Source organism: Orcinus orca, chromosome 19, assembly GCF_937001465.1.
Source record: "Orcinus orca chromosome 19, mOrcOrc1.1, whole genome shotgun sequence".
In the NCBI taxonomy this organism is placed as follows: Eukaryota; Metazoa; Chordata; class Mammalia; order Artiodactyla; family Delphinidae; genus Orcinus; species Orcinus orca.
The window spans coordinates 45,961,306-45,988,846 of record NC_064577.1 but is presented as its reverse complement, the minus strand read 5'-3'; the positions used below and the strand labels follow the sequence as shown (position 1 = coordinate 45,988,846).

General features: G+C 51.0%; 1 protein-coding gene and 1 long non-coding RNA gene across 7 annotated transcripts; one reads left to right on the top strand and one right to left on the bottom strand.

Moving 5' to 3' along the window:
* The first annotated feature begins 36 nt into the window (after nucleotides 1-36).
* On the top strand, nucleotides 37-9,266 carry LOC117197761 (uncharacterized). The gene is made up of 2 exons (XR_004478621.2): nucleotides 37-174; nucleotides 8,865-9,266. It is a non-coding gene; the product is annotated as an uncharacterized LOC117197761 (long non-coding RNA).
* Nucleotides 1,504-20,177, bottom strand: MYCBPAP (MYCBP associated protein). Of its 6 annotated transcripts, none has more exons than XM_033411136.2 (19): nucleotides 19,834-20,048; nucleotides 14,588-14,715; nucleotides 13,834-13,993; nucleotides 13,589-13,692; nucleotides 12,609-12,795; nucleotides 12,241-12,356; nucleotides 11,560-11,710; nucleotides 10,336-10,451; nucleotides 10,135-10,250; nucleotides 9,552-9,663; nucleotides 8,819-9,008; nucleotides 8,172-8,359; nucleotides 7,217-7,363; nucleotides 5,980-6,387; nucleotides 5,446-5,567; nucleotides 4,573-4,688; nucleotides 3,951-4,099; nucleotides 3,600-3,773; nucleotides 1,504-1,731 (listed from the first exon to the last, which is right to left on the bottom strand). In XM_033411136.2, the coding sequence occupies exons 1-19, from the start codon at nucleotides 19,907-19,909 to the stop codon at nucleotides 1,630-1,632; spliced, it is 2,862 nt and encodes a 953-aa protein (XP_033267027.1). In that variant the 5' UTR covers nucleotides 19,910-20,048; the 3' UTR covers nucleotides 1,504-1,629. The 6 variants fall into 6 exon arrangements, with proteins under 6 accessions (XP_033267027.1, XP_004282659.1, XP_049558616.1 ...); XM_004282611.3 differs by having other exon boundaries at nucleotides 1,506-1,731; nucleotides 3,600-3,770; nucleotides 19,834-20,056; XM_049702659.1 differs by lacking the exons at nucleotides 1,504-1,731; nucleotides 19,834-20,048 and adding an exon at nucleotides 20,063-20,177 and having other exon boundaries at nucleotides 1,900-3,773.
* Nucleotides 20,178-27,541: the final 7,364 nt, after the last annotated feature.

Sequence of the window (27,541 nt, the reverse complement as noted above, 5' to 3'; positions counted from 1 at the left end):
TGGCCAGGCAGGTCTGCCTCAGCAGTAACAGGACACAGGAGGAAGTGCAGGGCACGTTAACCCCTTCCTGCTGGCCAGGCAGGCAGCACCTTCAGAGGTGGGAGGCCTGCCTGCTGGCTGTCCCCAGGAGGTGCAGCTCTGGAGCCAGTGCTGGTGACCCACTCCCACTCTGCGGTGAGTTAACCCTTCCTCTGCCTCCTCAGGGGAAATGAAGGGTGGGGAGGGGAGGCTCCAACACTCACCCCACCCCTATATTCCTCCTCTGAGCCAACACCACCATTCCCTGGGGCTGGCCCTTTGGTGGAGTACTGCCTTGCGTGGGTTTCCATCTGGTCCCCTCGGCAACCCTGAAGGGTGCATCAGGACTTCAGGCACAGCGCCCTCTCTGCGTCTCTGACACGGGATCAGATCGGAATGCCCTGCTCTCCCCAAACCTCCTCCCATGTCTCAACTGGAGGATGCTTGAGGCCCATGAGGTCCTTATCAGAAGCACCAAATGCAAAACCAAGTGGGTAGGAGACTGTAGCCACTCTTCAGGTCTCCCTCTCTCCCTTCTGCTGCATCAGCATTTAAGGCCCATAAGCCCACCGTTAGCAAAGTTGTTCTTCAAACTCTGGGAGCCTGGGGCCCACTCTGTACAGGCAGCCTGGCCCAGAATGATTATTACTGACAGAGGAGAATTTATGGTGCTGAGTCTGAGCTGACAGCATGTTTCTTTGCAAGAGTCATCTCTCATCCACTTCATATTTCTCTGAGCAAGGGAGGGAGCAGAAAGTCCAGAGGCTGTTTTTAAGGTAGAAAAAATGGCTCAAAGAGGCCAGGTGGCTTGGCATGGGGAGGGGGATAAGCAGGCTAGAATCCAGAATAATTTCTGGCTGATGACAAAGGGATCTGGCCTTTAGGGTTTAAGGGTGTGGTAGCATGATCCTCAGGGACTGGGACGAGGCCCTTGGACCCAGTGGAAGTGTGAGGACCTCAGGGACCCAGGTCCCATGGTGTCTAGTTCCCCTCCTAGTCACACACTGTGTCATTCTTGGTGATGACACTTTGGGAAGACCTGGCTCCGGGAAGATGACCCCAAAAGTGTAGGTCAACAAAGGCCAGAGGCAGGGGCTACGAGGGGTGATGCTCTCTGTCCTGTCACCTGCTTCATTCCTTGTCCTGCTGCCAACTTGCTCTTCCACTCCTCATCCCACATATCACCTCCCCAGCTGTGTTTCTCTCTCCTCCTGTTGGATGGCTCCAGGAATGGGGAGGAGGGGAATCCAAGGGCAGGTGGGACATGGGAGGACCAGGACCTGACTTCATCAAGATCTGACATTCAAGGGCTTCCCTGGTGGCGCAGTGGTTGAGAGTCCGCCTGCTGATGCAGGGGACATGGGTTTGTGCCCCAGTCCGGGAGGATCCCACATGCTGCGGAGCGGCTGGGCCCGTGAGCCATGGCCGCTGAGCCTGCGCGTCTGGAGCCTGTGCTCTGCAACGGGAGAGGCCCATGTACCGCAAAGAAAAGAAAAAAAAAAAGATCTGACATTCAAGACATGGAGGCATAAGGGAAGTGGTAGGAACCCAGAGGTTCTTTATTGATTTGTTTTTTAAGCAGTTTCGCAGAAGGCAGCTCAGGCATGCAAGTCAGGTGCAGAGACGCAAAGGCTCCTTGACATTCTCTTTGGGGCTGAGCTCATCAGCCAGGACCAGTAGGTCGGTCACCAGGGCATCCAGCAGCCCATAGACCTGGAAGAATGGGATGAACATCACAGGCAAAGGTTCACTCCCTGGAAAGCACCTGCACGAGGGAGCATCCCCCATGCTGCGAGATGGATGGACACATCTATACAAGAGGGACAGCTGGAGAGGGGGACAACTCAAGTTGTGTAGATAAAACTAAATTTTCTGTAGGACTTTTGTTTTTGCAAATAGATTTTTTTTTTTTGGATGCGTTGGGTCTTCATTGCTGCACATGGGCTTTCCCTAGTTGTGGCGAGCAGGGGCTACTCTTTGTTGCAGTGCATGGGCTTCTCATTGCGGTGGCTTCTCTTGTTGCAGAGCGTGGGCTCTAGGTGCACAGGCTTCAGTAGGTGCAGCACATGGGCTCAGTAGTTGCAGCACGCAGGCCCTAGAGCATGTGGGCTTCAGTAGTTGCGGCACGTGGGCTCAGTAGTTGTGGCTCGCGGGCTCCAGAGTGCATGCTCAGTAGTGTGGCACACGGGCTTAGTTGCTTCGCGGCATGTGGGATCTTACCAGACCAGGGATCGAACCCGTGTCCCCTGCATTAGCAGGTGGATTCTTAACCACTGTGCCACCAGGGAAGTCCCAGTTTTATTTTTTGAACCAGTCTGGGGCAGTAATCCTGCACTGCCCCTTGGACATATGGGGACATTAGAGCCTAGAGTGGTTAAAGGGGCAATTCCAGGGAGGCCCAGGGAGCAGTGCCCATTTAGTCCCTTGAGGTGACCCAGTTCTACCCTGGCCTCCTGGAGACCAACTTTCCTTCCAGTAAGATCACAGATCCACGTACTGAAATGTCTCCAAGACTGTACCCTGTGGTGGAGCTGGACCACACAAGCCTCAGCAAGTTGATTCTTAATTTCAAAAAGCCAAGCAAGAGACTACCCCATGGGTCCACAGCGCCCTATGATTACTTTCTAGACCCCATGGAAATCCACACATCTCAGTGATGTCACCAACAGCAAATGGAGCTGCTGATTAAATGTGATCTGAGCGTTAGCGCAATGCACAATACAATCTCGGCTACCCAGCTGTCCACACCAGAGGAAGACAAAGCATTGCCATTAGACTCCTTGATATATCAAACATGGCTTTGTGGAGCTCCCCTCCCAAACCAACAACAATGACAAAGAACAGAACACAACACATAGGTGAATCCCTAAGGACCTCCTGCTTAAGAACACGTTTTATAAAGTCTCTCCAGCGTTTCAAAACCCTTACACTTGCTGGAAATGCACTCTACATGGTGGTCACCCAAGGAACACATCTGCCAGATGCACCTAACACAGAGAAGAAGTGGGAGCAGCAGAAAGGAAAAGGCTTCTGCTCTGTCCCCCCTAGAATCGATTTCAAAATGGCAGCCGGAATGATCTTCTAAAGCATGAGTCGGACCACATCACTCCTCAGTTCAAAACACCGTGTCCTCACAGTGGCCTACAGAGCCCCACATGACCCGCTCCCTCTTGGTGGACCCTCTGCCCTTCTGTCCTCCTGGCTCACTCCCTCTTCTGCTCACAGCACTCTTCCTAGATGCCAACATGGCCACACTTCCCTTCCCTTCAAGTCTTTGTTTGATGTCACCTTCCAATGAGGCCCACCTACCCCCACCCGGGGCTTCCCCATCCCCCAGCCCTGGTCTCTCTCTTTTTCCCATAGTGCTCATCACCTAACATACCAGAGGTGTTACTTATTCATGAGGTCTGTCTTGAACACTAGGATGCCCTTCACAAGGGCAGCTCTGCTTCCATCACAATGCAGTAGGCCCTTACTGTTTGTGGGATAAACAGAATGAATGAGGGAGCCAGGGAGTGGAGGAAGGTATGCAGGGCAGGTGTGAGTGAGGGGAGGGCTGAGTGCCAGGCTCTTGCCCTCACCTCAGTATGCAGCCTCTGGGTGTATTTCTCCATGACCAGGGGATCTATGGGTTCCTGAGCCGGGATGATGATGTCAGGGGCAGGGTCTTCCAAGGGAAGCCTGTCCCGACTTGTAGATTTCATCGGTTTCTTGTCATCCTTTGCTTTGTGCTTCTTGCTGTTTAAATGGTCCTGCTTGGAGAGACAGAGACATGCCCGGCCTTCAGTAGCTCCTGGGGGAGGTCCAGGACTTTCTCAAGAGCAGCTTAGTGGGGAGCAGGGGCATCACGCTGGCGTGACTGCCCACCTTCCGCAGCCCCTCATATCCCTTCCCCAGCCCGCGCCCCCAGGCCCAGACGACGTGCTACCTGCCTCTTTCCCAGGTGGCAGCTTGGCTCCTTTTTTATCATCTTTGTCTTTGATTCCCAACTGCTTCTTTTCTTGAGATGGCCCTTTCCGGTCCTCCTTCCCCACTCTCCCGGAAGTCACCTTCACTTCTGTGACAGGAGGTGACTTTCGATCTGAGGAAGGTGAACGGAAGTCAAATGGCCTGTGGCCTAGCTGCCCCCACAGGCAGGAAATGGGAGAGCAACGGGCCCTGGGCCAGCAGTGCTCTAGCTGTTTGAGAGAATCCCCACAGACTGGGAGCAAGGCCCTGGTTCAGGAGCATGACCTTGTGGAACAGGACTGTAGGCCAGGGGTGAGAGGCCCAGGCGCCGGTCCCAGCTCCACCCTTTCCCCACGTACGGGATGGCAAGTCATCTTGCCTTTCTGGGACTCCACCTGTAAAACGTGGGGACTGAACTAAGGTGATCGTTAGGGTTGTTTCTAGGTCCCAAATTCTGGCAGCTGATAAAAAGGTAGCAGGAGGCCTACCCCATGGACCAACCTAACGGAGGTTCCACCGGAAGCGTACAAATGGCTGAGGCACCACCGCCGCCCGGGCAGAGGGATGGGAAAGACTACGCGGAGGTGTGGCTGCACAGTGTCTGACCTTGCGCTTCTGGCATGTGCAAGTAGATGGTCTCCTTCTCAGGCAGGCCCAGCAGAGCCCTCAGCCACAGGGAATGGCTCACCAGGCTGTCAATCACATCTCGCCACAGCTGCAAACTAGAGAGCAAGATATATTGGAGAAAAGCCATCGTCCCTCATTCGCCCTTGAACCCGTAGAGGCTTGGTCCTTCCCTTCCAAGGCACTGGTGCCAGGAACTGCCACCGAAGCACCATGCCTCTGTCCAGCCAGCACCCTCACTGGCACCCATGCAAGTGCTGGGATGGCGATCTGGCTTCCCTCGGGTGGCAGCCAAGAAAAAGTGGCCCAAGGATAAGGTTAGATCAGTCTTGAACGAACTCCATCTTGAAACCATGGCTAGAACTGGATCCAGTCCCACTGGAGGGGCTAGACTCGCAAAAGACTTCCAGGACAAGGCCCCTGGGGATGTGTTCTGAGGGCCTTGCAAAAGCCCCCCAGGCCTATCCAAGCAAGTTGCAAACAGGCGATGGGAAGGCTGGCGATCAAGTGAGGCTTTTCATGGAATAGGTCCGCTTCTCACTGCCCTCTGCTGTCGCCTCTGCTCTCAAGGAGCATTCGTCTGCTCATTGAGAAGGAACAAGGGAAGAAGGGGGGGAAAGGTCTAGGTGCTTACTCTGCTGTGACTCCTCCCCAGAGGGCAGCTGGAAGAGGGAGAGCAGCTGTAGGGGCTGCTGCAGCAGCTGCCAGACCGTGGAGTGTGTGCAGCATCTTTCAGCAACCCGATCTCAAAGAGAGCTCAGCCCCCTTGAGTCCTGGGACTGCTTGCCCAGAACCCCTGGCCACACGCAGCAAAGGGGAAGGGATGGGAGCAGCCCTCCTGGTGGCGGTACCTACCACATCTGGTACAGGAGGTCGGACTGCAACGGCCGCGGTTCCTGGCACAGCTCCAGGGCCGCTTTGTTGAGCCTGATTAGGGCATCTTCTCTCTGGTTCTCCTCAGGGAGTGCCACCACTACCTGGCCGGTCAGAGGTACCATGGGCAACCGTTCTGCCCAGGACACCAGGGGCTCCTGTGTCCTCTACTAACAGGTGTGGTGTGGTAAGGGCAGGTGGCCAGGAGGGGATGCAGCCATGGAGAGTCTGTCTGGGTGCCTTCTGTGGGAGCCTGGGCCCTCCCTCAGAAATCTGTACCCATGAACCCCTTTCCAAGGTTTGCCAGGGTCAGAGAAGGAGTCCCTCCTGCACCACAGTGGCCTAGGCACCCGAGATAAAGAGAGATGACCAAGAGATTGCTTTCTCTGGGCCCTTAGAAGGTTGGTTAAGGCCCTTAGAAGGCTGCCCCTGAGCTGAGGCAGCTCAGGCCAGAAGCACCGGCACCTGGCTATGCCTGGGCCCTTCTCCACCAACCCCCCAGGGCTGGGGAGGCACCTTTCTGAAGTCCTCCAGGCAGAGGTTCCACTCTGGTGGGGGAAGGCCGTCCAGCTCCTGGGAGCTCCGGACACTCTGCAGGTCTGGGCTCCCCTCCACCTCCATGATGCTCTTCTGCTGAGAACCCAGACCAGTCTTCTGGGACCCAACAGGATGTCGGGAGTCCCTGAGGGCCTCACTCTCCTGCCGGGGTGGTTGGGGGTCCAACGCTGGGCTCTTAAGGTGCACAGAAGACCCGAACTTCATCGAGGCCGCCTCCCCATAGGCTGACGGGGCCACAGCAGGCTGGGCCCTGGGGCTGAGGTGCTCTTCCTCGCCCGGCCCGGCCTCCTCAGCCTTGGGGGGCAGGACGGTGTACCGGCACCACAGTCTGTGCAGGTTTTGCACCACTTGGTGCTGGTAATGCAGCTGCAGCAGAGGCAAGAGAAGACACGTGATGGAGAGGCTGCAACATGGGGGACCCAGAGCCCGAGCCAGCCTGCTCCAGCTTCCCGTTCCCTCGAGAGCGCCGATGGAGGAGGCTGGCAGGAACTGCTGGGCCCAGAGGGGCTCCCCACTTCCCTTTCAACCTAAGCATCTCCAACTTAAAGGTTTTTATACATTTGGGCTTCCAAGGAAGATTGAGTTTGAATTAAGACGTTTTTGAAGCTCTGTTATCACCAAGCATCCACTTACACTAGCTAAGTTATCTTGGGCAAATTACTTAAGCTCCCTGGACCTCAGTTTCTCCCATATAAAATGAGGATATAAATAGTACCCATTGGGCTTCCCTGGTGGCGCAGTGGTTGAGAATCTGCCTGCTAATGCAGGGGACACAGGTTCGAGCCCTGGTCTGGGAGGATCCCACATACCGCGGAGCAACTGGGCCCGTGAGCCACAACTACTGAGCCTGCGCGTCTGGAGCCTGTGCTCCACAACAGGAGAGGCCGCGATAGTGAGAGGCCCGCGCACCACGATGAAGAGTGGCCCCCGCTCGCCACAACTAGAGAAAGCCCTCGCACAGAAACAAAGACCCAACACGGCCAAAAATAAATTAAAAAAAAAAAAGTAACAAATGTTCAAGTAAATTGGTGTCTTTAAAAAAAAGAAAAAAATAGTACCCATCTCACAGGACTGCTGTGGAGAAACTGAGTTATTCATGGGAGATGCTAAGAACAGGTCCTGGCACATCAAAGGGTTTGCTATTACTTTCTCCCAGGGCACGCACGAGGGGCAGGGGCCAGCGCTGGGCCTGTACCCGAGGATTCCTATGGTGGAACAAGTCCTCCTCGGTGAGATAGGCGTCCACAGGTGACTGTGCACGTTCCGGGGTCAGGATTCCCCTCAGCAGCTCCTGCAGCATGCTCTCCACGACGGTGACTGCTTCGTGGGAAGCCAGCTTGTTCTGAGGAAGGGAAGGTGGTATAAGCGGCACCTCAGGCTTTCAAAACGCACGTGACATCCTTGGGGCCGCATGGTTTGGGCCCTGTTGAGAACGTGGCTTGGCCACATGGTCAGTGTCACAGAAATAGTAGAGGGGCATCTTGTGAGAAAGGCTGGTCCTGTAGTCAGCAAGTAAAGCAGACATTACATTTGTCAAAATCACCTTTGTTCACCAAGGGCTGAGCCCCAGCCGAAGTAGCTGGCTTGTGTCGGGGGGCCACGATGAATAAAAAAGCATAGCTTTCTCCAGAATCCCACAAAGCACAGCACCAGATGGCCAGGCCATGAGATGGACTGGGGCCGGCAGACTCCCAGTTCCCGTTGTGTTCGTACTCCTGGGTGCCGGCCCCACTAGTTAAATTGTTCTCTCTGGTTTTGCCTGGTTTTGAAGTCATGCCAGTTAAATGCAATTCCACTGGATAGTACCAGACGACAATGAACAGATACAGTACCAGCGCAGAGGGCCATGCGTTGTGTTTGTACTCAGATAAGTACTTGCATGCAGCCTGCATCTTAAGGCCCAGTCTCATTTCTTTCTAATGCAGTAGGGCCAAGCGTGGTGAAGCTCAAAGCTGCCCTTTCTCTTGCCTGCCCACCCATCTTTTATATCACAAAGCCCCGAGGAGTGTGTTTTGAGCAAGAGTGTGTTTTTGAAAAATTCACCTCTTGGGCTGTGGGAGAAACAAGATCCCTGCAGGCAGTGCCAGGAAGAACACTAGGTAGGTTAACCTACCTAGTGTCCACAGGGGCCAAGATCCCGGGTCCCTTACCTCCAATAACTTCCTCTCATCCCTAAAGATGTCCTGGGTCAGGGAGACTGCATGGAGATTGACCTGCAGGAGAGCACCTCCTAACAGGGTGGGGTGGGTTCCAAACTCCCAACACTCCCTGAAGATCCCAGCATTCAAAGACTTAAAGAAGAAGGGAAACTTTCTAGTTTCTCCAGGCAGAATCACACCTGAGAGGGACAGAGAAAGAGGTTTTCACCGAGTAGGAGCACTGAGCCCCAAGCCTGCATGTATAAAGTTAACTAAGCCCTGGTTAGGGTGACCAACTGTCCCAGCTTGCGTAGGACTGAGGGCTTTCTTGGGATGTGGGACTTTCATTGCGAAAACCGGGAATGTCCCAGGCAAGAGGGACAGGTGGTCGTCCCAGCCTCAGGCCTGTGCATATGGGTAACTGAACATCTAGAATGCTTCCGCCCCCCCCCGCCCCGTGTTCTGCCTCCCACAGGTGGCTCACTCCCCTGTGTTCTCAAGTGTTCCACCGTTCCCCCAGCTGACAGGAACAGTCAGGCGACAACACACTTCACAGGATGGGAGGGACAGGCGGGAAGAGGGGCTCACACTTGCAAGAGCTGGGCATCAGCTAGACTTTGGCTGCAGGAGGGGTGAGCGGGGCGGCTTCTCCCTGGTACCTTCCCGATTGTTGAAGTAAAACCGCTGCATCCTATTCCTCTTCAGGTCTTGGAAAGAGTCCAGCTGGGACCTCCTCCGCCAGTCATACCAAATGGCCACTGTGCCATTATTGACCACCGTCAGTTCTGAAGATGCTTTCTCGCCTTCTAGAGTTTCAAAGGTCAAGCGGACAGCAATTCCAACGTGCCTCTGGGGAGAGAAGAGGCATGAGAGATGCCTCTGTGGGAGGTCCTGGCCTAGGGTGACCAACTCAGCCTGGTTTGCCGGGACTCTTCCGGGTTTGGCACTGGAAGTCTCCTGGGCCTGGCCGCTCTCAAACAGCTAGGTATCATACCCCAAGAGTGGCTGTCCCTGCCATCAGCAGTAAGGAGAGGAGATGAAACAGATGTTTACAAACACTTCTGTTCCTTAGCGTCTGAAGACTATTTTAGAACCTTCTTAAAGCCATACCTGTTTGAGGTTTGCTTATTTACATGTTCGGGACTAGGTACAAACTGGGCGGCTTGTGACACTCTCTTTCCAGCCTTGGGACACTCTCTTTCTAGCCTTGTGACTTTATTCTGGCTCAAGTTAGCATTGCTGTTACCATTTTCAGACACATACTGAAAGCATGACCCGATAAAAACTCAAACAGGAGACCGTGCAGGCTCCTTGTGACTGCCGCAGTCACCCTGGGACTGCCCCATGAGGGAGGCCCTTCCAGCAGGTGGGTGAGGGTGAAGGCCGTTTTACCTTGTCCTCTGGGTTGCTGCCTCGGATCCAGCAAGCTGGCTGCCCACAGAACAGCAGAGAAGGGCCAAGAATAGGCATAGGGACCACATCAGGGTAATTGGCCAATAAGTCTCTGTAAGAAAAAGCAATGACTTATTCTCCCTGAGTCTGCCACAGTCTTGCCGCGTGGAGCCCACAGAAATGGTTGCCAGAAAAGCTGGAGATGTGCCCGGCTCTGCCCTCCAGTGGAGCATCATCGGCTCCATCCTGCTCCGTTCCTGTAGTGGGAGGTTCTTGGACATAAAGAGACTCTTCATGCAGAGCCGCTCAGCACTGGGAGAGTCTGGAGGGGCCCCATTTATGAGCAAAGGAATGTCTAGGAAATCTCCACTAGGAGTTGGTTGCTGGAAGAGAACAGATGGCAATAGTAAAGCGAGCACAGGTGTTCCTTCGAATGGGCTAGAGGAGGGGGTGACAGCCACTAGCGAGAGGCTGGAATGGGGGCACCCTGACTTCAGGGAGGGAAGCTTGCCCTACAATACTTGAAGGTGCTGGGGAAGCCACACTCTCCAACCGCTCTCCCTAGGGCCCAGCCCCAACTCACAAGTGCACTGTGTCTTCAGAGGAGCTTTCCTGGCTCCTTTCAAACACTGAATAGTCTTCCACGGTAACAGTGGAGAAAGGCCGCCCTTTGCCCACCACCTCCAGGCCATCAATATCCTCAGAGAGACAGAGCAAGGAAAGGTTAGCTGACTGAAGACAGGCACCACCCTGAGGGGCTTCAGACTAGGCACAGACTACCAACCTGCTGGCTAAAATCCAGCTCCGCCATGATGCTCTGTAGTTCCTTGCGTCGGTAGATCAGAAACAGACTCCGATCCCAGGTGTAGCGGTACCAAGCATCCTTCTGGGCTGGCAATCCTAGAGCAGGGTCCAAGGGCCCTCAGCACAGGCTGCTGCCACGCCCCCTTCCCCAACCACTTTCAAGGGCTCTGAGAGCGCCCATCCCAGCACCGTTTCTGAAAGAGCTGAAAACAGCTTCTCTGTGAGCTGGGCTCCCCTCCTTCTGGTCCCACACCTACTGCCTCAGCAGGCCTGCACAGGACTCCTGCAAAATTAGCTTCCAAACCGTCAAATCTTTGGATTATAATAAAAGTAACAACAGCAGCTACCTTTTATTGAGTGTTTAACAATGGGCCAGAACCTCTTAATACACAGCACGTCTCATTTAACCCTCTCACAACCCCATGAGTATTTTACAGATAGGGAAACTGAGGACCAGAGAGGTTAAATAACTCGCTGGTGTTCACAAACTCAACACAGCTGGGATCTGAACCCAGACAGTCTGGCAGCCTTTAAAGCAGTGCTGCCCATTAGAAATACGATGCAAACCACAAATGCAAGCCATGTATATGTAATTTAAAATTTTCCAGATGCCACGTTTAAAACGATTAAAAAAAACACAGATGGAATTAATTTTAATAATACAGTTTAACCCAATATATTAAAAATCTTATTTCAACACGTAATCAATACAAAAATTATTAATAAAATCTATTTTTTCGGGGCTTCCCTGGTGGCGCAGTGGTTGAGAGTCCGCCTGCCGATGCAGGGGACACGGGTTCGTGCCCCGGTCCGGGAAGATCCCACATGCCGCGGAGCGGCTGGGCCCGTGAGCCATGGCCGCTGAGCCTGCGCGTCCGGAGCCTGTGCTCCACAACGGGAGAGGCCACAACAGTGAGAGGCCCGCGTACCGCAAAAAAAAAAAAAAAAAATCTATTTTTTCGAACTGATCTTCGAAACCCAGTGCAACGCTTACACTTACAGCACATCTCAGTTCAGACCGGCCACATTCGCTCAGCAGCCACGGTGGCTCAGCTGCAGTAAGGACAGCACCGCCCTAGAGCCCAGGCTTCTGCCTGCTCCTCCCACCACTGCTACCGCGGTCTTACTGAAGAGAGGACTGAACCTCCGCACCAGAGCCCTGATCTTTCCCCCCAGCCAGTCACATTTACAGCCCGCTCCTCACCCATCTCCACCTGGATGGAGCGGGGCTTCCTGACGTGAGTGATTGGTTCCACGAGGCCACGCTGAGTTTTTGTCTTCGTCATTACCAGGCCCATCATTTCATCTCCCAGGTATTCCGGTTGACTCCAGAACCCACTGGTCAATTCACAGCACTGGTGATGGAGGACAGATGAGTCAGACCACCTGAGCACCTTGGAGAGAGGCTGGTGGGGAGCCTGGGAAGACAAGAGCTCTACAGACTACAGATGCTCCCTCTGGGGGATTCGCACTGCCCTGCCTGAGAGCAGGAGAGAAGCACCCACTTTCTTATTTTCAGGCTGCCCTGTTGTACGTTTAGCTGGCTCCAGCCAGGGAGGGTTGTTCCAGGTACTGACATACCAGAACACAACATGGCACCCTGGGGCGACTGAAAGGCAGAGCCTCAGCTTTTAGGAGACAACACTAAGACGAAGACTATTCTCATAACTTAGTGCCAGTGGTATCTTTCTCCTCAAACTGACTAACAGTGACCACCACGGGCCGAATTGCTTACCTGGCCAGTCCCTGAACGATCAGTAATAGGACCAATAATAGAATTTAGTAAAGACCTTGAGGGCCTAACAGTGCTTTGCACTGGATAGATTTTTTTTGTCCCCAGCTGTCCAGACCCCTCCCACAGGGTACCTGGGAACGCTGTCCTTACCTTCCCATCAGGCCGTGTTGGCAGTGTTCGGTCAAGGAGCTCCCGTTCTTCCTGGATCTTCCTGTAGGTCTCCCCCATGTGCATCAGCAGCTCGCCGACTGGCTTCTTCAGCCGTTCTAGCAAGAGAGCCAAGAATGCAGTCCCGCCACCAAATCAGAACAAACAGGGGCCCGAGCTCTCTGCACTGATCGGCTCCAGTCACTGGGCTGATTTCACGACCCACTAAGAGCAAGAAGCGCTTGGGAGTACTCAGCACAAACGTGACCAGCCTGAATCCGGGTTCTGGAGGTGAAGGGAAGAGAAAAAACACAGCGGCGGAGCCTTGATGCCATGTGAGGCCAGGCAGGAGCCCTGTCCGCTCTGCTCACCACTGAGGGTTTCCTGCTGCTTCTTCCGAAGGGCTATGTGGCGCTGCCAGTTTTTCAGAAAGTTGTGCTGAAGAGGTGGGGCCCAGGGAGGATGTGCCTTCTCTTCTTTTGGGGCTTCCTGCTTCGGCTCTTCTTTAGCTGAGATGAGGGTCATCAGACAGGGTGGGGTGTGGATCAGCTCAGCCAGCTGAAAAGAGCAACGTGAGTGTGGAGGGCAGGGGAAGGCGCTGAAGCGGGGCAGAGCAGACTTCTCCAGGCCTACATCCCTGCTGTCCTCCCGCTCTGCTGAGTCCCTCCTTTCCAGGGCCCCAAGGTAGCAAGTGACAGAAAGCAAATCGCAGAACAAGGGGGGCTTGGAAGCTGCTGTCAGTCCCCTCTCGCCTAGAATGGGAACGCTTGTTCTAAGATTGTGGTCAACGTCCTTTAATGTGTCTGTCCTCCTCACAGCTGGTGTTGACACCCTCACCTGCTGCACGACTGAGTCATTTTTATTGGACCCCAGGCCTCTTAGCACCTGACCAATCAGAGATTCTTTGCCTGGAACCAGAGAATTAAAGAAACTGAAAGACAGACAGACAGACTCTCCATGTGGCCCTGGGAGCTGTGGGGAGCCACCTTCCTGCACCATGTGGACTGAGGAGGAGAGCAGGCCAGTCTTTCGAGAAGGGGAGATAAAGCCGGGGCACAGAGGAGCAGAGGGCAATGGGGGAGCGTGGGCCCAGTGTGACGGGAGCCAGACACACTCTCGCCTTGGGGTTCCTCAAGGCACTTCTGTCTCCTTGTAGTGAATTCCTGACTTCAGCTGAAGCTAGCCTATGTTGGCTTCATTATTTGGGGGGAAGGGTCACTTATCACCTCAGATTCTGGGGCCCAGAGCCTGGACTCTCTCTGTAACTCCAGTCCTGCTGGACTCTGCCAGGTGGTAAGACCGCAACGACATCAGTGACTTCTCTCCCCCAGGCAGCTCTGTACAAACGAACCTGGGTGTTCCCTCGAGCAACTGCAATTCTCTTAAAGTCCTGGAGACTCCCCAAGATGTGGTGGGGCAGGATCTGGTCACTGCCATAGAGGATGTCACCTGGCCCTGGGGGTAAAAAGAAGAGGGGGGAAGGTAAGCTATAGCCAGCTGGTATAAACGATTCAAGAGGCTACTCTCTGATGAGGACCCGGCATTCTCTCCAGGATGACCCATGAATTCAGATGCCAGGGCCAAGGCTGGGCATACCAGAGTAGTCCAGGGGCTTCGTGGCTGCATCTGGAGTAGCAGGATGTGCTACTAAGTGGCAGACCTTCTTCCTATGATCCTTGGGTTTGAGTTTACGGATGATAAGTTTCTGGGTAATTGCAGGTTTATCTTCTGTTTCAATAAGGCGAGGAATATGTTGCTAAAAGGAAATAAAACGAGGAGATTCCGCATGAGATCAGGAGGAGGAAAAACACCACCCTTCTCCTCTGTCCTAATTCTTGGTGGAATTCCTAAAGGCGGACAAATCTGTTTCTCTAGATCTCTAGATCTGTCCATATGTTCTGTCGAGGAGATGCCTGTGTAACAGCTATGAGGCTTAGTAACATCCTGGGAAAAAAAATAACATCTCATGCCTCCAGATAGTTCAGGTGAGAAGTGGCTGCCTCTCCCAGGGAAAGCAGGGGGCTATCCACATCTGTAACTTTGCTTCTTAAACTCACTGTCCCTTATGTGAAATGGGGATGGTAGCACTTGCCTCTATGGGAAGCGAATGACTTCATTCTCTCTTCCCTGTGGTTCTATATGAATCTTAGAAATGTTAAACAAACAACATGGTAAATTCCTTTAGATGCAAAAGTGAACAGATTTATGTTTGATGGATTTTTCCACGGAATTAGACACTCCCTCTGAGTAGGGAGGCAGTGGACAGACAATGGACATGGTTGAAGTTCTAGACAGCCCAGGTGGCAAGGAGAGGTTCCTGCAGGAAGGGATCCCTGGACTTCATCCTTACCTTCCTCAAGTCTTCCTTCTTAATGGCTAAGGCAAGAATGTCATCTCCTTGTAGGACATTGCTAACAGGTTCAGGTTCTTCCTGAATGGGGGGTGTGGGCTGTTCAGGTACTTTTGCCCGCTTCTTTTCTGAAGAGGAGCAAAGTTCAAGTGCTTAAAAATAGATAGATATTAGCCTTCATGGTGGGGGTGCAAAGCTAGCCACCTGGATGGACAGCAGAGGCTGCCAAGGTGGCCTGGGGAGCACTTTGCTGGGGTGACAGGAGTTCTCTCTTGTAGGTCCCCCCCGCCACCACAGTGACCGAGGCTTCTGTAGCTGGAACTGAGATCAGAAGACGTTCCATTCCAGGCTGTGCTACTTATAAGCTGGACAACCTTGGGTACATCACTTAACCTTTTTAACCTTTCGTAAAAAGAGGACGCTGGACTAAAGCAGTGGTTCCCAAATATTCGTCAGGTGTCTGTCTCAGGATCTCCTGGGGTTTTACAAATACAGCTTCCTGGCTCCTGAGCTTCTAACACTCCCTAGATGGCTCTGATGCACAGTGCTCTGGGACAACTGGATGAGATGCCTTCTTACCCTCCCATCCATTCTTCTGGGTGAAGGCACTGAGCTTCCTAAGACACTGATGAAAATTCAGATGCTCTGGGGAAAGCAGAACGTTTACCACTGACCATTTACTTCACATTCTTCATTTAACAAATACTGTTTAAGCATCTTCTACACGTCAGGCACCGTGCTAGGTTTTGAGGATATAAGGCAAAGTCTTAGGCTTCAAAGAGCACATGCCCATGGGAGACAACACTGTCAAACAGACTGAAGTAGGGTGACTATGGGAGCATCCAGGGGACCCCAGTCTGGTGGGTGGGGTGGTCAGGGAGGGCTTCCTAAGGAGGTAATTAGACTGAGAGCTGGAGGATGAAAAGGGACAACGGAAAGAGAATGGAGAACAGGAATTCCAAAGGGCATAGCATGAAGAGGCCTAGAGGCAAGAGAGAATGGAGCACCTGCCTGGAACTCAAAGCATGTGTTTTTAAATAGCTGGAGTGCAGCGAGGTGGGAGGCAGGAAGCAGCGTCTGGAGAGAAAAGGAGGAGCCATATCACTAAGAGCTTAGTGAGCCACGTGAAGGACTCCAGTTTTTAGCCTGTGGACCACGACACGGCAAAGAACGGATTAGGGGATGCGAGACTGAGCGCAAGACTATCGAGGAGTCTGCTGCGGTGGTGAACTGGTTGGCGGAAGTAGCTCGTGGGCCTGGAGGAAAGTGGAGCCATCTGAGCCTGTATCTTCCATGCGCCAGAGCACGGTACGGAGAACGCACGGGGCGGAAGCAAGTTTCTTCCCAACGAGGACACATTCCCTGCCTTCCTTCCACAGAGGTGGGTTAACAGTTTCAAATGCATCTCGTTCCTCTGGCTGGTATCCTCCTGTCTGCTGCCCTCTGGTTCAGAAAGCTTTGATATAAGGCCCTACACAAAATAATCAAGAGAAAACCTAAGCACTGACTTTAAGACACAACTTGGTTTTGTCCACTGTTTCTCACAGTATTCTAATTTTTAAGAAGCAATATCATTAAAACATCAACGCAGGTGTTTTGGTTACCAAAATCAAACTATTTTTTAGAAACTGCCCACATACTCAGCGGCAAAAAAAAAAAAACCCAAGCCAGAATCATTCTAAACATAACTCTAGGGACTTCCCTGGTGGCTCAGTGGTTAAGAATCTGCCTGCCAATGCAGGGGACACAGGTTCGAGCCCTGGTCCGGGAAGATCCTACATGCAGCAAAGCAACTAAGCCCGTGCACCACAACTACTGAGCCTGAGCTCTAGAGCCCGCGAGCCACAGCTAGAGCCCGTGTGCCACAACTACTGAGCCCGTGTGCCACAACTACTGAAGCCCGCGCACCTAGAGCCCGTGCTCCGCAACAAGAGAAGCCACCGCAATGAGAAGCCGGCGCACCACAATGAAGAGTAGCCCCCGCTCGCCGCAACTAGAAAAAGCCCGCGCGCAGCAACAAAGACCCAACGCAGCCATAGACAAATAAGTAAATAAAATTTAAAACTAAAATAAAATAAACATAACTCTAAATTTCGCTATCGGCCAGAGTCCACCTCCTCAGCAATGGGGTCAGAGTAAACTCAGGAGTAACTACTAGTCAAGCCACATGGCCCTGTGCACACAAACCCACATGGGGCTAAGTGGCTTGACGGCGAGTCCTGGTCCCATCCTCGCCACGTGTGCAGATGCTGACTTAGGTTTTGATCTCTACTTCCCCTCTCCCTTCTACACAGTCACCAAAGTTGGTGGTAGCCCAAGAAAGAATTGGTACTAGCTGAAGGTTCCCTTTTATAGATATTTTGGTATTATTTATATTCTCCAGGAGATTTGCTTCCTCTGTCCGTCACCCTTGCTGGTTCTACATCTTCTCAAGGGATTAAACATCTCCAGATATATGCTTTTTACTGATGGGTGTAATTACACATAATTACCATGTGTAAATTTATAAACCTTCAACATTGCTGAAGACTTCTGAAATAGTCAGTGAAACTCTGGTCTGAGGTTTTTCTAAGATGGTTATATCTTCAATGTAGTGCAATACATGCTCTGCTACTGTATAGTCAGGAAATGGTGCGTTCTAGTTAATATTCATAGAAAGGATATATATATTTTAAACTTCAGTTCACCCTAGAGAATGTGAATATTTACTAAGTACTTTCTATGTACTATAAATTACAGAGAAAATGGGATAAAACATTAAGATAAGGCTCCTTCTCTTGAGGAACTGAAAGATGCAGCAGACACTAACACACACCAATCATAACCTAAGAGCCTAAATTACCGGCACAGACAATAGCTTTGGTTACACATCAAAGAAGGAACAGATGGATGTATATCATAAAGTTAGGGCTCTAAGGAAAGGTTCAGAAGAGCAGCCACAGGGGTCAGAGGCAGCTTCACCAGTTAAGTTAGACCTTGAAGGACCAGAAGGCCTCGCATAGGCAGAATAGCAAACAGAGGTGTTCCAGGTAAGATCACAATCAGAGCAAAGGTGGAGGCGGGGCTGAGCATGGCATACGTGAGGCATGGTGACACAGAAGGCCTGTAGAGGAGGTGGGGGTGATAGTGGGGATGAGAGGAAAACCAGGGCATCATGGCTTTGTAAACTAAGTCTGAAGCATCTGATCTTCCTCCGTTGGCAAGAAGGAGGTTTGGTTCGGAAGAGTGACTCGATGAAAGCAGCATTTCAGAGTGACTCATCCTATGAGGGTAAGCCAAGTGGACAGGAGGGGCAGAGACAAGTTGGGGAGGCCAGGCAGGAAGGATGATCCTGTGGGGGTCATTTCAGGGCCTGTGGGAGGTTTCCACAGGTCAAAGTATGTCTCACTACTGAACCTGTACAGGGCCAGCTATTTCCAGTTCTTTGGTCTGGAAACCCAAGGGCACTTTGCCCTTGTCCTGACAGCTGTGAGGGGGTCAGAGACCAGCCCCCCTGCATGAGGCAGTCAGATGACACCTCTGCTGGAGCTAGCCCAGGCAGCTGGAAGCAAGGTGCTCAGGTAGGGTGGGAGGGACAGGGTTGGCAGAAGGGGAGGGGGGAGCTACGGAGGGAGAAGAAACCCTATTTTTTCTGCTTCTTGTTTCATCTAAATGTTATTCTTCATTAGTGTTAATTAAGGTCTTCAGGAAATTCTGACCTCACAGTTGCACCAGGGGAACCAAGGGAGGGGCTGTCCCTACCTGGGCTGAGCTTTAACTGATGGTGGAGAGGGATCTGGTACTGCTGGGAGTCTTCCCAGTTTCTTAGCAACTACAGCAGGGAGAAACCTAGGAGTCAAAGGGCTCAGGTCCCTAAACAGGTTTAAAGTCACAATATTTGCTTGCCTTTTTGCTATAATTCAGAGTTTTTGGAGAAACACAGCGAAAGATTACAGTTGTTGATTAACTTTATTATATTGGGGGGGGAGGAAGTATTGCCTACTACATTAGAAGCCTCCCCCAAGATATTTAGGAGGAAAAAGGTACCTTGCATGCTTCTTTCTTTCTTCACCTTAATGCATGTCCTTAAATGAAGGGCTGAAGGGCTATTTATTTTTAAATTATTGTTTCTGATTTTATTTTTTTTAATTTTTAAAAAATTTTTACTGAAGTATAGTTGATTTACAATGTTGTGTTAGTTTCAGGTGTACAACACAGTGATTCAGTTATACACACATATATAATTTATTCTTTTTCAGATTCTTTTTCTTTATAGTTTATTACAAAATACTGAGTATAGTTCCCCATACTATACAGTAGATTCAAGGGCTATTTAACAAACTAAATGTCTTCTTATTAAAAATAAATATGCAATGAAACAAATCTTTCCTTGATCTGTTTACAGCAGAAAGTTCAAATCTGATAAGATCCCCAGAAACTAGGTAAGCAGGAGGCAGTACCTAGGAAAGCCCTTGACTGCCCTTGGGAAAGAAGACCAGCTATTTTTCTCTCTTTCTTTCTTAACTGTTAAAAATTATATCATGAAAGAGCATCTCAATGTAGCCTACATTGGACTTTTATACTATGAAGAAGCATTAAATAAAGGCATTTTTCCAGGCCTCCCAGGGAACCCTACTGTCTCCAGGCCTGCCCCCTCCTCACACTGAGCTCGCACCACAATCTTAGGCTGGGTCTCCCCAAGGCCTGCAATGGCATGCCGACTTTCTGACCTAGCATGTAAAGCCAGTTTGTGGTCTGGTCCCTGATCACCTCTGCAGTCCCCTCTGGCTCCTTTCCCCCTTCTCCACACTCACCACCTCTGCCCTGGCCATCAATGTCACAGTTCCATGCCTCAGCTGACGCTGCTACCTAGACTTGGAGAAGCAAATCGCTTTTTTTTTTTGACTAGCCATAAATGTCATCCTCTTCAGAAAACTATCCCCCCTAACTCCACCATCCAAGGCTTGGGTCAGGTGCTCTGATCCCCCTTAATAGCTATGGGATCCTATATCACAGCCTTTATACTTGATAGGTTTCTCCTCCTCCGTTTCCTGAGGTCTGGGGTCCCACAGTTACCACCGATAGCGTTGTTGCCCAGCACAGTGCCCACACACAGGTATAGGGCACGCCTTGTCCCGTACCCCATTCCCGCGTGATCTTTACCTCCATCCTGGTGTCACCCCCATCCTCCAGGCCCCGTGTCGTGAATCCCAAGAACCCCTGCCCCTGTCTGGTTTTCCTGAGCTCCCAAGGCAGCCAGCGCCAACCTTTCACGCTCTCTGGGGCCTCCAAGAATCTGTTTGTAGGTATTCTAAGGCGGGACTCCTTCTTTAGAGACTTCATGGTGCCGCCCGGGCTGTGAGCGTGGCCCTGGGCCGCCGGGACCCGGAAAAACCGGGCTGTGCGGCAGCTCCCGCGACCCTGCGCGCGCCCGCCCAACAGAGGCCTCCCGGGCGTCCATAGCAACCAGCGCCCCGAGCGGGGACGCGCACCCACCGAACAACTTGGGCGGAGACTGCTTGGAAACCACCTTTCTCATCTTGCCGCGCCCACACGCCAGCCGCCGGCCGCTCTTCGGGCACTGACCCTGAGGACGCCCCAGACCCGGATCGTGACGTCACAGGATGCGCCGCCGGGCGCCTACAAGTCAGTAGCCAGACGGGCGGGACGGAGCCAGGCGGGGAAGGGGCGGGGGAGGGGCGGGGGAGAGGCGACTCGGGGGCGGGGGAGAGAAACGGAGGAAGCAAGTAGGGGCTCCGCGACCCTCTCGGCCGTTTCCCGCTGCCCCCGACGCCCACCACGGCCTGCAGCCCGGCTCCCGCTGTCCCTCGGCCCCTCCGCACAGCCACCACGGGATCTAGCCTTTCACGCGGTGCGGAAAACCCCTGATTCCCCCCATGGACTTCAGTTGCCCGGTGGCCCCTGCTTGTCCCCTACACGGGCCGGGTGACCTGCCCCGCCCACCAGTTCCCAGACGAGCCAAGCTTTTACCCCGACTTGGGGACTTGGGGCCTTCTCACGCTGTCTGTTTCAGTCCTTGGAGATGCCGCCCTTGACCCCCAATTTAAAGTAGCCTTCTTGGGCTTCCCTGGTGGTGCAGTGGTTAAGAATCCGCCTGACAATGCGGGGCACACGGGTTGGAGTCCTGGTCCCGGAAGATTCCACATGCCGCGGAGCAACTAAGCCCGTGAGCCACAGCTACTTGAGCCCATGTGCCACAGCTAGTGAAGCCCACGCGCTTAGAGCCTGTGCTCTGCAGTAAGAGAAGCCACTGCAATGAGAAGCCCGCGCACCGCAACGAAGAGTAGCCCCCGCTCGCTGCAACTAGAGAAAGCCCACGCCTGGCAACGAAGACCCAATGCAGCCAAAAATAAATAATAAATAAAATAAATATTAAAAAAATCTTAAAACAAAGTAGCCTTCTCTGTTATCTCAACTTTATAAATGCACCCAGTATATTTTTTTCCAGTCCTAACGCATTCTGGAATTATTATGTTTGTTTAAGTGGTTGGCTGCTGTCAAGCTCTCTGAGAGAATATAAACGCTGTGAGAGCAGGGCTGGCTTGTCCTTTGTCCCCATCCCAACTCAAAGTTTAGGACATAGCAGCGGCTCAGAAACTGTGTGCGGAATAATGAAGGGGCTCTAGAGCAGGACAGAACTGGATTCCAATGTCAGCTTTCCCTGTTTCCTAGCTGTGTGTTCTTGGGCCAGTCCCTTGACCTCTCTGAGCTACAGTTTTCTCACATAAAATGGAGGTCATAATGCCTCCCACAGAGGGCCACTGTAAGGGTTAACTGAGAGTATGCATTTAAACTACCCAACACAGTACCCTCCATAAACTGTAGGGACGTCTCAGTCAATTCTCAAAATCATGCCAGGGTTGGAGCGATGGTCTGTGTACCCATTTTACAGATGGAAAAACTGAGCTCCACCGAGGAAGAGTATATAGAGTCAGTCGACTAACCAGAAGCACAATTTCAACCTGGTTCTCCCAAGTCCAAGGCCAGGGCTCTTTGGACCCTGTCTCCTGGGACATTTCTGAGCTTTGCTGCAGTATACCCCAGACAGAGGAGGAGCTAGGGAGGATGCCAGTAGGGCTGTTCACTCCCTGGGCTCCCTATGTGTTCTCCACTACTGGGCCTCTCCCAGGGGTATAGCCCCTTCTCCATGCCCCTGTAGACCTTCCCTCTTATGATTGACACATCCTCCACAACCAGCCCCTCCTCTCCTGCTCTCAGTGACCTAGGCACCAACCTCCTTCCACCCTCCAGGGAGTCCCCAGTTCAGTTCACTTTATGAATGTTTACTGAACGTTTATGATACTCCAGGCTGGGGACTGTGTCATCTGGGCCCTCCAGGAAGCAGACACAGATGGAGATAGGAGTGCAAGAGGTTTATTGTGAGGAGGGTGGGGGAGGAAGCAGGACCAGGCCGGGAGAGCCTTAGACTGTGTTGCAGAGCTGACAAAGTCTTGGCCAACCCAGTGTGGACATCTGGGAAAAGAATGTTCATTCAGAGGTTGTCAGCTAACTGCCCTCCTTGCAGGAGAACAGCAAGCCCTTTCTTGAAGGGAGATAGGACCAGTTCACATCCATGGCTGCCACTGGAACTCTGAGATATGGAGGAAAGTAAACATCTCCTCTTGTTCTTAGGAGCTTAGGGTCCACTCTAGCCAACAAGACAAACACTCATGAAACTCTTATCCATGCACTCAGCTTCCGGAAGGTCTTGGAACTTTGGGAAGTTACACAGCTTGTGGGTAGCCTGGCTGGGAGTGGGAGAGAGGCCTGGGGGCTGTTCAGGGAGGGTACAGTGTAGGTTAAAGGACAAGGGAAGAAGGGAGCGGGAGAGGGGCGTGGTCAGGCAGGTACACAACCTGGCAGGGCTCTGCCACCAGCCCCTGAGTGACCTTGGGCAGGTGCCTCCCCTTTCTGTGTCTCCATATCTCCATCCTCATCATGAAGTTATCGGACCAGATCTGAGCTGGTTAACCTTTTGAGAATCTGATGAAAGCTAGGAAACTTCTCCCCAGAAATGCACATTTGATTTTTTTTAATTGTGGTAAAATACATGTTACATAAAATTCACCATTTTAATGAACGCAATTCAGTGTCACTTAGTACTTTCACGATGTCATGTAACCATCACCATTTTCTAATTCCAGAACTTTTTCCTCATCCCAAAAGAAACCCTGTATCCAGTCACTCCCCATTCCTCCCCACCCCTTAGCCCCTGGCAACCACTTATTTACTTTTCTGTCTTTTTTGATTTGCCTGTTCTGGATATATTTCCTATAAATGGAATGGTACAATATTTGGCCTTTTGTGTCTGACTACTTTTACTAGATATAATGTAAAGGTTCATCAGTGTTGTGGCACATGTCAGTACTTCATTCCCTTTTATGGTTGGACAACATTTCATTGCACAGGTATACCGTACTTTGTTCATTCACTCATCTGCACATTTGGTTTTGCATATGATTTTGCACTCAGTTCCAGGGATTCCTGAAGTTCACTCGCGTGGCCCTGGCGTGGGGTGGGCTGAGTTCAGGGTGCCTTAGAAAAAGAGTTGGGGCATCTGAAGGTGGGTTTCCAACTCTAATGTATGTGCTCATGGGCTAGGGATTAATCACAATTTGGGAAAGGCAGGATGTAAGTGCTAGGCGAGCCTTCTTAGGGGAGTAGCATTTGAGGTGGGCCGCTGAAGACAAGAGTTCAACAGGCAGGTCGGGTGGCAGGCACTCCACATGAGGACACAGCAGGAGCCAATCCCAGAGGGGATAAAGCACAAGTTCAGGGGACAGTGTCATTTAGCCACTGCAGTCTCCTCCTAGCACGGCAGCTCTGAGCAACCTCCTCAAGCCCGGAGAGGAGGAGGTGGCTGGTTTGATAGAGGACATGACGTCAATTATTGCTTCCTGTCTCTGTTTATTTCCACGCAGCCAGGTGCCAGGCCTGTGGGCAGCTACTCTTTGCAGAGGCTAAACGGCCTCCCTAAATGGAAAGTGTGTTTCTTCCACAGGCTGCATCATCCCTTTCCAGGGACAGCCGCCCTCCCAAAGCCTGAGGCTGCAGCAGTCTGTCTGAAGACCCTTGCATCTAGCTCACCCCCTAGTGCCTCCTAGTCCATCCTAAAGCTTCTGTCTTACCTCCACATACACGCCTGTCCCTGTCCCCTATCATCTGCATCACCCCCCTCCTTACATCTGGCCTTCCCCACACACAGCTGGTTCACTCTCCACATCCGTCTCATTCCCCTTAAAATCTGGCTGCCCCCTTGAACGACTCATCACACCACTCCCCTTCTTACTAGAAACTTGCTCAGCTAACATGCAGCAGGAATCTCACATACTTCTTGGCCCTGAAGCCAGGCCACAGCTGGACACTTCCCAGGATGAACCGACTTCAGCTTCAGGAATGATGCTCAGACTCCGGGCACCACCTCCAGGCTCAAATTGCTCTTCCTCCCTTCTGGAGAAGGACACAGGGGAAACGTTTTGGAGGCCACATAGAATAGGGGTTAGGAGCAAGGAGTCTTTTGAGTAAAACATGGGTTTGCATCTCAACATTGCCCCGTCCTAGGCCATCCGTCTCCTCTTCCGGGTGGGACAGTGCTGGTCTCACAGGGTTGCTGTCACCCTCTAATGTCTCATCCTGTTTTGCTATCCTTAGAATCCTTATCCCAATTTCTGTATGGTCTGTCTGTCTGCCCCCACTAAAGCGTAAGGTCCAAGGGAGCAGCAGCCTTGCCTGGCAGATTCAGGGATGTATCCCAGTTCCTGGAGTGGTGTCTGGTACATGCAGGCCATCAGTAGAGGATAGGGATGGGGGAAACCTAGAGAAACGTCAGTGGGTTCATGGTAGCTGCCTTCCAATACCTGAGGGACAGGAAGAGAGCCTAGCTCCTCCAGAGCAGCAGCGCTCAAAGGCAAAACCGTAAACCACAGTGACACATCCCTAGGAGGTTTGCAGCACGACTTGCCTAAGAATCAGAGCTCCCTCCTCGTGCGGGAGTCTCATCGCAGGCCCTGGGACCATCTGCTTGGGCTGCTGTTAAGGATGTGTCTGAGATGGATGGACATCGAGTTCTGGGGCTCTGGGCTGAGGCTCTCCGCCAAAAGGAAGGTTCTCTGCCCAAGCCCCCATCCTTTCTCCTTGTCTTGATCAGGAGAAGGCTGCTTGCTAGGGACAGGATCCGGGCCCAGGGAATGGCTCACCTTGGGGCCTTCATCCTCTAGATTGGGGGGGTACCTGCAGAATTGCCCCATTCCACAGTGAGGACACTGTCCTAGTGGCCCATGGCCTAGAACTGGGGCTGCTGGAGGATGAGGTAGGAGGAAGCTGAATTAAAAGCCCTGGGCCCGAGTTTCTTTCAAGCTGTGCAACCCAGGCCCTATGCCTCCCCCTCTGAGTCTCATCTACTCCCTTGCAGAAGGGGCTCAACAATGTCTTCATTGACTTCCCAGGATCAACGCGAGAAAAAAAAAAAAAGTGTGTAAGTACTCTGAAAACTGTACAGATGAAAGGGATTCTAGTTAAGGCCCAGAACCCTCAAACCCACTAGATAATTTCTCTCTTCGACGGTGCAGTAAGCAGGATAATGGCTCCCCAAAGATGTCCACACCCTTATTGCCAGAAGCTGTGGATTTGTCACCTTACAAGGCAAAAAGGACTTTGCAGATGTGATTAAAGATTTTGAGATGGGGAGATTATCGTGAATTATCCAGATAGTCCCAATGGAATCACAAGGGTCCTTCTAAGAGGGAGGCAGGAGGGTCAGAGTCAGAGAAGGAGATGTGATGATGGAAGCAGAGGTTGAAGTGACACGGCCATGAGCCAGGAAAGGCTGCAGCCTTTAGGAGCTGGAAAAGACAAGGAACAGATTCTGTCCTAGAGACCCCAGAGGAACACAGCTCTGCTCACACCTGATTTTAGCCATTTCAGACTTCTGACCTCCAGAACTATAATAAATTTGTGTTGTTTTAAGCCACTAGGTTTGTGGTAATTTGTTATGGCAACAATAGGAAATTAATATAGACAGAGTCATATAAACACTTTCAAATCTGATACTCCAACTCTTTTTCAATACTCCTTCTCAGTCAATGAAAGCTTCTGTGGTTACCAAGTTAGCTCAGGACTCCCATGTTTTCATTAAGTAGAGCACTGCTTACCCTGAGTTCCATTTTAGCAGAGCATGCCAAACTTGACACACCCAAGTTAGAACCCCTGCTCAATAATTTTCCAGCTGGGTGACCTTAGTCCAGGTCACCTAACTTCTGGAGTTGTGAGAATTAAAGATGATTCCACTCAAAAACTCTTTCCTTTCACAGAAGTTAAGGGTTGTATCTAGGGTTGCCAGATAAAATACAAAATGCCCGATTAAATTTGAATTTCAGATAAAACAAATAGTTTTTTAGTATAACTATGTTCCATGCAATATTTCGTTGTTATGAACTTATTCATTGTTTTATCTGAAATTCAAATATAACTGGGTGTATTTTTATTTGCTAAATCTGTCAACCTTAGTCTTGTTCCAGGTCACATAGCTTGTAAGCAACAGAGCTAAGCCTCCGTCTCAGACCTTTCAAGCCCAAGGTCAGTAAGCGCCCTGCTCCATCACAGGCCTGGCTTTGAGCAGATTAGCTTAGCCACATAGTAGCCTGGATTTTCAACCCAACTGAGGCTTCAAAAACAAAAGAAGTTTGAGCTTTGAAAATTCATTTCATATCTTAAAAATATATAAAGTGACTATGAAATAAAAATTTAAAACAATAAATGCTTATATTTATTATATATGTACATATGTATAAAGTGTGTAAAATCCACACTGAGTATGAAAAATGAAAGAAAAAACTGCATGCCAAAATGCTTTAACGTATATTAAGAATGTGAATATATCTCTAACGTGCCTTTCAGGACTTTTCTCCTTTTGTCTATGTGGACCAACCCATAAGACCTGTGGAGTTTAAATGGCAACTAACCTTACTGGGGGTTTATCATGGACTGGGCAGCCTTTTAAGCACTTTATGCGTACTGACCTCTGTTTTTAAAAATTGAGATATAATTCACATAAAATTTTATATAACATAAAATTTACCCTTTAAAGTGTACAATTCAGTGGTTTTTCCTATATTCACAAGGTTATGCCACCACCACCACTGTCTAGTTCCAGAACATTTCCATCACCCCAAAAAGAAACCTGTATCCATCAAGAGTCACTCCCCACTCCCTTCTGCCTTCAGCCCCTGGCAAATACTACCCAATTTTCTTGTCTCTATGGATTTGCCTGTCCTGGACACTTCACAAACAGGAAATCATACAATATGTGGCCTTCCGTGGCTGCTTTCTTTCACGTAGCATAATGTTTTCAAGGTTAAATCCACATAGCACATATCGGTACTTCATCTCTTTTTATTGCTGTATTGTAATATTTCACTGTATTAATATACCATGCTTTATTTATCCATTTATCAGTTGATGGACATCTGAGTTGTTTCCACATTGTGACTATTGTGAATAATGCTGCTATGAACATTTATTTGGATATAAGCTTTTGTGTGGACATATGTTTTTTAACTCTCTTGGGTACATATCTAGGAGTAGGATTGTCGGGTCACATAGTAATTCTATATTTAACTCTTTGAGGAACTGCCAGAGTGTTTTCCACAGCAGCTGTATCATTTTGTATTCCCACCAGCAGCGTGTGAGGGTTCCAATTTTTCCACGTACTTGCCAACACTTCTTTTCCTTTTTTAAACATATAACTACCTCAGTGGGTGTGAAGTGGTATCTCACTGCGGTTTTGATTTGCAGTTCCTTAATGGCTAATAATGTCGAGCAGCTTTTCATGTGCTTTTTGTCCATTTGTATATCTCCTTTGGAGAAATGTCTATTCAAATCCTTTGCCCATTTTTTAATTGGGTTGTTTGTCTTTTGGTTGTTGAGTTGTAGGAGGTCTTTATATATTCTGGATAT